Source organism: Tarenaya hassleriana, unplaced genomic scaffold (assembly GCF_000463585.1).
Source record: "Tarenaya hassleriana unplaced genomic scaffold, ASM46358v1 Cleome8, whole genome shotgun sequence".
Taxonomy (NCBI): Eukaryota; Viridiplantae; Streptophyta; class Magnoliopsida; order Brassicales; family Cleomaceae; genus Tarenaya; species Tarenaya hassleriana.
Genome location: NW_010970490.1, coordinates 4,009,566 through 4,020,284, shown reverse-complemented (window position 1 = coordinate 4,020,284; position 10,719 = coordinate 4,009,566). Strand labels below are relative to the sequence as shown.

The following is a 10,719-nucleotide window of genomic DNA, read 5'->3' as shown; positions in this document are numbered from 1 at the left end:
CTTGAACTTGGACTCCGAGCTGCTTTCGAAAGTGTTGAAATGCATCCGTCTTCAAAGCCTTCGTAAAAATATCTGCAACTTGATCACCTGAACTCACATGCAACAAATCAACATCTTTAGCCTTGACATGCTCCCGAATGAAATGAAACCGTGTGTCGATATGTTTCGAACGCTCATGATGAACAGGGTTCTTCGCCAGAGCAATAGCTGACTTGTTATCCACATAAATCTTTGTTGTATTTTCTTGCTTCAACATCAACTCTCCAAGGAGTCTCCTCAACCATATAGCATGACAAACACATGAAGATGCCGCTATATATTCCGCTTCACATGTTGACAGAGCAACAATCGATTGCTTCTTTGAAGACCAAGTAAATGCTGCATCACCAAAATAGAACACAAACCCGGTAGTGCTCTTGCGATCATCATAACTTCCAGCCCAATCACTGTCACTATAACCAATGAGTTCCGCTTCTCCTTTAGATGAATATAATAACCCGTAACCAACTGTCCCTTTGATGTATCTGAGAATCCGCTTAGCAGCTTCAAGATGGGAAGACTTTGGGTTCTCCATGTACCGACTAACCAATCCTACTCCATATAAAATATCAGGTCGAGTACAAGTCAGATACCTTAGACAACCCACAAGACTCTTGTAATATGTCGGGTTTATGGGCTTTCCTTCTCCTTCCTTCGTCAATCTCGTACCACACTCCACCGGTGTGTCTATGGACAAAGAATCTGTAACGACCCGAGGCCGCTACGGAATGATAGAACTGTCCCCACACACCAACACGGGACCTTTTAGCGTGTTTTGTCCTCACTCGCACACATCCCGGAAAGTACTTCCCAGGAGGTCACCCATCCTAAGACTACTCCAAAGCCAGCACGCTTAACTTTGGAGTTCTCTCGAGATGGCTAACCGAAAAGGTAGATGCATCTTGTTGCTATGAGTAGCTCAATTAATTCCTTTAAGTTATCTTAGACTGTGTAGTCCCATACCTACACAGCCCTCGGATCTCTCTCATTCCGGTGCGTCCGCTTCATCCCTGTACCCCCTACCGAGAAGCTCGTCAGGAGCCGCCCCTTGTCCATGCCTCTCGCACCGGCGATCACTCCCCGCCCTCCTGCGGTACCCTGGGCTGTCACAGAATCATCCATCGAAAACTTTTGCAAAATGTCAGTCGCATATTTCTCTTGGGAGATAAAAATGTTACCTTCACCTTGATGTACTTCGATGCCCAAAAAATATTTCATCATGCCCAAATCCGTCATCTCAAATTCTTTCTCCATCGATTGCTTGAATTCTTGAATCATGGTATTGTTATTGCCTGTGAATACCAGATCATCCACATATAGACATATGAATAACACATTAGTACCTTTGACCTTCACGTATAAGGAGTGTTCATATGGACACTTCATGAATCCTTCTCGAACAAAGTAAGCATCGATTCTGGTATTCCAAGCTCTCGGTGCTTGCTTGAGCCCATAAAGAGCTCTTTTCAGCCTGTACACCTTTTTCTCATGTCCCGCAATAACAAATCCCGGCGGTTGTTCAACATACACTTCTTCTTCGAGATTTCCATTTAAGAACGCTGATTTTACGTCCATCTGATACATCTTCCATCTCTTCTGAGCTGCGAGTGAGATCAATAATCTCACTGTTTCCAACCGAGCTACAGGAGCAAAGACTTCTTCATAGTCAACTCCATGCTTTTGTTTGTATCCTTTCACTACCAACCTTGCCTTGTGCCTTTCCACTTCTCCTTTGGCATTCCTCTTTGTTTTGAACACCCATTTAACTCCAATGGCTTCGTGTCCTTGAGGCAATGAAGTGAGCTCCCATGTGTTATTTTTTCGTATGGCCTGAATCTCTTCTTCCATGGCCTTCATCCACTTCTTCTCCCTAGAAGCTTCTTCATATGTCACTGGATCAAATCCAGCAAAAAGACAAAAATTAGTGAACTCTTCATCAAACCCGGGTTCTATCGGTTGAGTTGAATAAACCTCCCGAATGCTCCTCGTCTTTCTCAGCCTCAACGGAAACATCCTGTTCTTCGTCATCTCCACAGTTGTGATCAATTTGTCATTTTTGTCTCGGATGGTAAGGGATGTATTCTTCAACCTTACATCAAAACCTTTCTCCAACAATTGTCCCACACTCAACAAATTACTTTTTATATCAGGAACATAGTAGACGTTGGAAATGCAAACCTGTCTCTTGTTTTGGAAGGTCAGTGTGATATCACCTTTTCCTTCTATCGGTCTTTTTGAACGATCACCAAACGTGATATTACCAAAATTTCGCTCGGTAAGCTTTGTGAATAGCTCCTTTCTGCCGCACATATGATTGGATGCTCCCGTGTCAAGATACCATGTAACAAATGGTTCGGACTCAATGCTTGGTCCGACTTCATTCTGGGATAGCATCAATACTTCTTCTGCATCATCACCTTCTTTTTCCACCATATTAACTTTCTTTCTACCATTGTTATCGGGATTATGCCAACAATCATACGAGTAATGACCGAACTTCTTACAAATATGACATTGAGTTCCGGATTTGTCATACCTTCCTTCATTGTTTCTCGGATTGTGCCAACAATCATTAGAGTGATGGCCATATTTCTGACAAATGTCACACTGTATTATGGACTTATCGTATCTCCCTTCATTGCTTCTTTCAAATCCACGACCACGACCTCGGTTCCAGCTTTGACCTTGGCCACCACGACCATACTCAGCTTGATTTTCTCCATAATCGTTATGGTTGTTGGTTGGCACCCGATAATTTGATCTAGGACCTCCTCGTCCGTAATTTCCACCTCTTCCTCGTCGTTGTTGATAACCTCCTCTTGATTTTTCGGTCTTCAGAGAGAGCTTTGCTTCGAGCGCATGCTCAACGGATTTTTCTTCTCCTTTTCTCCGATTCAGTCTATCTTCAAACGCTTTCAAAGAACCAAGAAGTTCTTCCACAGTCATTGAATCTAAGTCTTTAGATTCTTCGATCACAACGGCCACAGAATCAAACTTTGAGTCAAGGGACCTCAAAATTTTCTCCACGACCCGAACGTCCTTCAACGTCTCGCCATTTGTCGCCATTTGATGAACAATGGTGATTACCCGTGAAATGTAATCCGAGATCGACTCGGAACTCCCTTGTTGTAGACTTTCGAATTGCGATCGTAAAGATTGCAATCGAATCTTCTTCACCTTATCGACTCCTTCATAAGATTTCTTTAAAATTTCCCACGCCTCTTTGGACGTCGTCGCCGAGGCAATAAGCTCGAACGTTACTTCATCGACTCCTTGATATATTGTGAACAATGCCTTCTTCTCTCTCTTTCGTAGATCTTTGTGTTTCTCCTCTTCATTCTCCGGTACTGTCTCCGATTCGACATAACCGTTCGCCACCATGTCCCATACATCATGGGATCCGAGAAGAGCCTCCATTTGGATACTCCACCTACGATAGTTGTCTTTCGTAAGTTGCGGAATTTGCGATTGGATCGAACTCGTCGACGCCATGATATCCCGGCTCTGATACCACTTGTAAGCTCTTAGGCTTTTTCTTTATACTTTATAAATATATATGAACAAGAAGAGAGGAGGAGAAATCCTCAAAATACTCCTTTATTTTCTTGTGTTTTTGTTGTTGTTCTACAAACTCCAAAACTCCACCTATATATATAGTAATCCTAAGAACATTCTAGTAAAACACCATAATGATACATGATTAATTTTGGTCTAACTTAGCATAATTATTTTCTTGAAAACTAGGAGTATTTTGAACACCCAAAACTAGAACACAAAATACTAGGGCAAGTTTAATTTCCAACAATGTCCTCCTCGGCTGCCTCGGAGTTCTTCACCGTTGAAATCGTACACCCTGATGCATTGGATTCTTCCTCCGGCCCAAACTCTTTTTCTCCTTTAATTTTTAACCGGTTTAGCATCCCAAAGGCCCAACCGGGTTACCGATAATTATGTGGTTGGGCTTTCAAAATTTTCAGATGGCGGGCCCAGTTTGATAAATTAAATAATAAAATAAGCTTTTTTTTAAAAAAATTTGAAAATAAATGTAACACGGCAAAATTATGGAGAACTAAGTTATTCCAACGGTCGATGCTTTTTTATTGAACTTTATTCAAATAGATCAAAAGTTAATGGCTCATTCATATGATTCAAATAATTACATTACAAATTTAAAAGTAGGAATATACTCTATGATGGTCTTAAACTTACATCATGAAATTTCCCAATATATCATTTTCATTTTGGTCTGACGTGTCACATAACATTCTCTGGGTTTCTAAAGCCCTGTCGACGTGACTTGTCCTCGGGTCTTCTTAAAAGCAAAAAGCTTCAAAAGAAAAAAAAAAAGGAATATGTGTAAATAATTAAATAAATTAAAACGAGGAAAATAACAAGGAAATAATTTTCAAAGTCCGCCTTTGTTTTTCTCTTCCCTGCGTCAATTTTAAGCTGTCCTTCGGGAACTCTCTCTCTATATTTATACGACGTTCCTTTGCTATCTGAAACCTCTCTCTAGAATTTTTTTCTTCTTCCGCCTTTTTTGTTCTCTCTCCTAGGGTTTTCGTCCACTGCTAACAGTCTCCTGAGGCTTTTTCCAACGAAGATTCTACTCGAGCTTCGCATCTCAGCCATGGCGGCCGAGAAGTTAAGGGACTTGAGCCAACCGATTGACGTCGCTCTCCTCGATGCCACCGTCGCTGCATTCTATGGCACCGGATCTAAGGAAGAGGTGGGTCGATTTTTCTGGTCTCCGGCTCAGTTTCCCGTTTTGTCGGAATTTTTACGGGAGCGATGATTGCCGTAATTACGGGGTTTTGGTGTTTTGTCTGTGGCTTTTCCGTATTGCGCGTTGAAGTTTTCGAGAAGAGTGTTTAGGGTTTAACATTCTGATACCTGTTTGTATTCAATTATGTTTTCTGTAATCGCGGAAGTTTTGGATGAGGTTTGGGTTGATTTTCTAGGTTTTGGGTTTGGACTCCTCGGTGTTTACTTTCGGACTATGTTATGTACTGTTTTTCTGGGATGGAAGCAACCTGCGACCTTTGTTTGCCCTTGTAAGCTCAAAGTAAAATGGAAGGAGAGAGTGGCATTGGATAGTAGCTCTAAATGTTATTTCCCCCATCATGTGTGACATTTTATAGCTGCATTCACACTCTTAGTAATTGTGAAATATGGTGATATATACATGTCTTTAGAAGTGCAATCTTGTTTTGTGTGCCTTTGCGTTTTTCTCTATGAATTAATTTCATTTTACTCACAAAATATGTTACTCAGAGAGCTGCTGCTGACCACATTTTGCGGGATTTGCAAGCCAATCCAGATATGTGGCTTCAAGTGGTTCACATTCTACAAAACACAAAAAATATGAATACCAAGTTCTTTGCCCTTCAGGTAATTTTCAGGCTTCCTTATCTTGTTGGTATTCCCTGTTGCAAATTGCAATGCTAGCTGCCCTGCCGAGGATTGTTAGTGTTCTATTGTTCTGTTATTCTTCTGCTTTATCATTCTTGGCATAGTTCCATAGGATGTACATTCTAAATCCAATCGTAAAAAGAGTTCTGAGGGCAGGATCCATTGTTTCATACATTTTATATGCTGAACAAGGGAACAATAAGTTTGTGAAAGAGTCGAGCAGGTAGGTTCTGTTATCTATTGATACGTTTATGCGGATAGGATTTGACCTTGGCATTGGGCAGACATTAAGCTAGAACTATTGTTTTTGCTGTTGTTGAAAAGCTATTGGTGGTATGAACTTGCTGTTACTGTGTTTCTTTTGAATCAGTTTTAGTTTTGTTGTTGCATTGGGAAATTTTGTCTTACTGAATATGAAATCGGTTGCTCGTTGGTACATTTTATTTCTTCACTTCCTAACTCAAGACTTACATAGAGCCTCTGGGGCTCAGCCTCAGGTATTGTTTTGATGCTCTTCAGAATTAGGTCGATTGAGCTATTCTGATTGCATTTGGAGAAAATATAGCAATATTTTATTTTATCAGTATGGCATGCTTATGAAGAATGGTTATTACTAGTGAAATCCTTTGAATATATATCTTATATCTTATATTGGTGTCATCTCTGTCATATACGTCTGGCACTTTTGCCACTTGATATATGGAAGTTTCCGTGGCTTCTGCTTTCAGGTCCTAGAAGGTGTAATAAAGTATAGATGGAATGCTCTGCCTGTTGAGCAACGAGATGGAATGAAAAATTACATCTCCGAAGTCATTGTACAGGTATGCATTCTGTAGGCATATAATTGCTTCTTGGAAAGAAGCTTGGTTAATAATCGTTTTGTCTTTGGATTTATCTGCAGCTTTCCAGTAATGATGCGTCTTTCAGATCGGAAAGGCTTTATGTCAACAAACTAAATATCATTTTGGTTCAGGTAACCATGAAATCCTTTTAGTAGTGGATGCATCGACTTAGTTGCATTAAGTCTATCATGCATGCACAATCTTTGTAGGATTTGCTACATGGTGAATTCTGTCTTGTCTGTCATTTCTTTTTCATTCTTATTTATTAGCTGTGATCATTAGAGATGGATTGTTTATCTAGAATCTAATTTGATTGTGGTGATACTCGCAGATTGTAAAGCATGAGTGGCCAGCTAGGTGGAGAAGTTTCATCCCTGATCTTGTTGCAGCTGCTAAAACCAGTGAAACCATCTGCGAGAATTGCATGGCTATTTTAAAAGTAAGTATTTTTCCGTGCTTTTGCTTTCATTTTTTACTGTTAACAGATAATATATCTTTTTCTCTCTTTCTCGTTAAGCTTCTAAGCGAGGAGGTTTTCGATTTTTCGAGAGGAGAGATGACTCAGCAAAAGATTAAAGAGCTGAAACAATCTCTGAATAGGTAAGTCTATTGGCTTTCCAGTGGCAGTATTTTAATATTTTATAAGTTATTTGCTCTATCTGTCCTTTATATTTCTTCTGCCTTATAATTGGATATATGCTTTTTTGTTCACTTTGTTCTGCTCTCGTATGTGCAGCGAGTTTCAACTCATTCATGAGTTATGCCTGTATGTTCTCTCAGTTTCCCAAAGGCCAGAGCTTATACGTGCTACTCTGTCTTCTCTGCATGCTTATCTTTCTTGGATTCCCTTGGGCTATATCTTTGAGTCTCCTCTGGTAACATACTTGGTTTGAGATAGATGTTAATGGGCATCACAATTCTGTTATTCTCACTTTTATTCTTGTAATTTGCAGCTGGAGACCCTCCTTAAATTCTTTCCTCTTCCAGCATATAGGAATCTCACTCTTCAATGTTTGACGGAGGTACTTTGATTTGTGATCTCAGATTTTTTGTTATCAATTCATTGCTTTTTTATTGTGATTTTGCATTTACTGAAGATTGGGTTCTTTCTTGCAGGTTGCAGCTCTTAATTTTGGGGACTTCTACAACGTTCAATATGTCAAGATGTACAACGTATTCATGTCACAGTTGCAGGTGAAATCGGTTGTTTCATTCGTCTTGCTTCAATTTGTTTTCTCAGGTTTTTTATGTAACGTTTCTATCCTTGTTAGTTTGGTGTCTAGTAAATTTATGGGCTTATCTTGTTTACACTTGTTTTTTTATATCTGTAGGCAATTCTCCCACTAACCACAAATATCCCTGACGCATATGCAAATGGAAGTAGTGAAGAACAGGTAATTATTTTCTGGGCACTGCCATTAACTTTCAGCTGGGCCCATTGTTTTCTTTAACTTATATTGGTTGTGACTAATCTATCTTCTATTTTTTCTAGGCATTTATCCAGAATTTGGCACTGTTCTTCACTTCATTTTTCAAGGTAAATCTGGGCCTTGATGAGTGAACTTCATTGGTTCTTTTAGTCTTTTTTTTTGTCATATATGACTTATCTTGAAGTATGGTATAGTGATAGTGACAATGTGGTCTCTAATTCCCTGTTTGCAGTTCCATATACGAGTCTTAGAATCTGCACCCGAAAATGTTTCCGCATTACTCGCGGGTCTGGAATATCTTATCAATGTATCGTATGTTGAAGACACTGAAGTGTTCAAGGTTTGAAATTTACTATTTGTAATATTTTTATGTTGATGCATTTGATGGTTTCGTTTTGTTTCTATGTTGGCAGGATGGAATCTCATTCTTTGGAAATTGACAGCTTTTGCTTGTTTGTGGTTAAACAGGTTTGTTTGGACTATTGGAACTCGTTGGTTTTGGAGTTGTTTGATGCGCACCATAATGCTGACAATCCAGCTGTAACTGCAAGCCTGATGGGATTGCAGGTATGATGGGTTCCTTAACTAATATGATTTTGTTTTCCTCTTTTTTCGAAAGGTTGAGACTAGAATTGCATATTTTGTTTGCTGAGGCAAGGGAAGTCTCGGAATATATGTTTCAAGAAGTTGGTTTCCCTGCTTACAAGATACATTAAAGTGCCCCATTAGTTAGGGTTATGGGGATATGAAATCTGTTTTCCTCTTTGTATATTTGCAGATGCCTTTCCTTCCTAATATGGCTGATGGCCTTGGCTGTCAAGTCATGCAGCGGAGGCAACTTTATGCAGGCTCGATGTCAAAGTTGAGAGGGCTCATGATTAGTCGTATGGCTAAGCCTGAAGAAGTGCTTATTGTTGAAGATGAAAATGGGAACATTGTCCGTGAAACTATGAAGGACAATGATGTTCTTGTCCAGTATAAGGTACCGATCTAGGTTTGACGTTTATTTAGGCCATTTCTAGTTGTAGAAAAGAATGTGATTCTTTGGAATTATGTAATCGGGGCATAATCGTATTGTACTCAAATCCTTCATTTTTATTTCTCTGCGAGTCTTTTTCGTGGTTCCAATTTCTTATTATAATGTTGCAGATCATGCGGGAGACACTAATCTATCTGTCACACCTTGACCATGATGATACTGAAAAACAGGTAGTTATTATACGAGGGAGAGTTTATTTGTATGTTTCTTATCACATACATGCTGATGGTTTATGTAAAAGTAAAGCTAACTGTGAATAAAATATTGATGAGTTATGACCAAATATGGTGTTCATGAAGTGTGTCTTATGGAGACATTTTACTAGAGTTTAAATGCGAAAATGTATTAGATATGAAACCACTTAATTCACCTGTTTATAAGGTTTAATGTCCATGTTTGTCTGACCCTTTATATTGAATTCTTCTTTTGATTGTTCCTGAAAAGATGTTGAGGAAGCTAAGCAAACAATTAAGCGGGGAGGAATGGACATGGAACAATCTGAACACGTTGTGCTGGGCTATTGGATCTATTTCTGGCTCCATGGCTGAAGAACAGGTACCATTTGTATCTTCTATCTTCAATGCAATGTAGCTGAGATTTTTGTTTATATAATATTGACTTCTCCAGTATGTATCTTTATTCTTATGTGTTTTACCTTTTCGATATATCAGATACCCTTAATTTCCTGCTGTAAGAATTGGCAGTATTGAAGGCTTGGAGCTTAACGTTATTAGCTTTCTATTCATCAACCTCCCATAAATTATACTTGTTTACTGCCTGACCAGTTGTTCCTGTGTGCTGGGCGCAGAATGCTTGCAGACAAATTATGTCTAGTACTGATCTCTTTGAATTCCATGTTTTGTTTTTCTCAGGAAAACAGATTTTTGGTGATGGTTATCCGCGATTTGTTGAATTTATGTGAAATCACCAAGGGTAAAGACAATAAAGCTGTTATTGCCAGCAATATAATGTAAGTTCGCTTCTTCCTCAGGAATGCTAATCTTGGATTTATATGCGGGTTATAGTTGAATTATGTCTGGATTTGCGTCATTTACTGTGTCTTTTGGGAACCTGCATCAGTTTTATGCATACATTGTCAGAGGATATTTGAGACTTGGTGCTTGGGAGAAATTGACTGTTTGTTTTAAAATGTTTCCCTTTGTTCCAGGTATGTTGTTGGACAGTATCCAAGATTTTTAAGGGCCCACTGGAAGTTTCTGAAGACAGTTGTGAATAAGTTGTTTGAATTCATGCATGAGACACATCCAGGTGTTCAGGTAGTGTTTCACTTGCGATCTTTGTGTTTAATAATTGATTGTTCAGTGCAGTCTACGGTGTTGTAAAGGGCATTCCTTTGCAATGTGAATACGTACACCTTAATTCCTGAAGTAAGGACAGGAAAAAATGTGACTGATTAACAATTCCAGGATGCATTTTGGATTAACTTTGATTAGTTGGATAGGTAGATGGGTGATATCTAACCACTTTATCATATGTTATTTGCAGCATTCTTTTCTTAACCTTTCAATTAAACATGCTCACTATGCTATAATTTCCTTTCAGGATATGGCCTGCGATACATTCTTGAAAATTGTTCAGAAGTGCAAGCGCAAGTTCGTTATTGTGCAGGTATGCATTTCTGTTAAATACACCTTTTAAATTCTTACATTATCCTTTAAAACGAGATCTTAATTTAAGCATCCTGTACTTTCAGGTCGGAGAAAGTGAACCATTCGTGTCTGAACTTCTATCAGGTCTTGCAACAACTGTTGCTGATCTTGAGCCTCATCAGATTCACACCTTTTATGAAGCTGTAAGTTTTTCCAGACATCCTTAGTGTGGATATACAAAGCTGTTTCTTATTGTAATTTCACTCTCTTCAGGTTGGTCAAATGATCCAAGCGGAATCAGATCCTCAAAAGAGGGATGAATACCTCCAAAGGTTGATGGCTCTTCC

The 10,719-nt window shown here is 39.1% G+C and overlaps 2 protein-coding genes across 2 annotated transcripts in view; one reads left to right on the top strand and one right to left on the bottom strand.

The window, feature by feature from the left end:
• Nucleotides 1–1,921: 1,921 nt before the first annotated feature.
• On the bottom strand, nt 1,922–3,456 carry LOC104803123. The gene is made up of 2 exons (XM_010526998.1): nt 1,982–3,456; nt 1,922–1,931 (listed from the first exon to the last, which is right to left on the bottom strand). Exons 1-2 carry the CDS (start codon nt 3,454–3,456, stop codon nt 1,922–1,924), a joined length of 1,485 nt encoding a protein of 494 aa, XP_010525300.1.
• A 1,061-nt stretch (nt 3,457–4,517) lies between these two features.
• The window catches only part of LOC104802918 (protein EXPORTIN 1A-like), a 9,848-nt gene continuing 3,646 nt past the window's right edge, over nt 4,518–10,719 (top strand). The window contains exons 1-21 of the mRNA XM_010526743.2: nt 4,518–4,768; nt 5,314–5,430; nt 6,180–6,272; nt 6,353–6,424; nt 6,625–6,732; nt 6,811–6,893; nt 7,030–7,168; nt 7,247–7,315; nt 7,410–7,487; nt 7,625–7,687; nt 7,786–7,830; nt 7,956–8,063; nt 8,192–8,290; nt 8,502–8,705; nt 8,873–8,932; nt 9,207–9,317; nt 9,635–9,732; nt 9,931–10,039; nt 10,326–10,391; nt 10,477–10,575; nt 10,646–10,712. Of these exons, the coding sequence (XP_010525045.1) occupies nt 4,670–4,768; nt 5,314–5,430; nt 6,180–6,272; nt 6,353–6,424; nt 6,625–6,732; nt 6,811–6,893; nt 7,030–7,168; nt 7,247–7,315; nt 7,410–7,487; nt 7,625–7,687; nt 7,786–7,830; nt 7,956–8,063; nt 8,192–8,290; nt 8,502–8,705; nt 8,873–8,932; nt 9,207–9,317; nt 9,635–9,732; nt 9,931–10,039; nt 10,326–10,391; nt 10,477–10,575; nt 10,646–10,712 (1,987 nt within the window). The 5' untranslated portion in view covers nt 4,518–4,669. The remainder of the gene's footprint in view (nt 4,769–5,313; nt 5,431–6,179; nt 6,273–6,352; nt 6,425–6,624; nt 6,733–6,810; nt 6,894–7,029; nt 7,169–7,246; nt 7,316–7,409; nt 7,488–7,624; nt 7,688–7,785; nt 7,831–7,955; nt 8,064–8,191; nt 8,291–8,501; nt 8,706–8,872; nt 8,933–9,206; nt 9,318–9,634; nt 9,733–9,930; nt 10,040–10,325; nt 10,392–10,476; nt 10,576–10,645; nt 10,713–10,719) is intronic.

Excerpts from the sequence above, each read along its gene's own strand:
- LOC104803123 (XM_010526998.1), bottom strand. The coding sequence starts at position 3,456 with ATGGAGGCTCTTCTCGGATCCCATGATGTATGGGACATGGTGGCGAAC.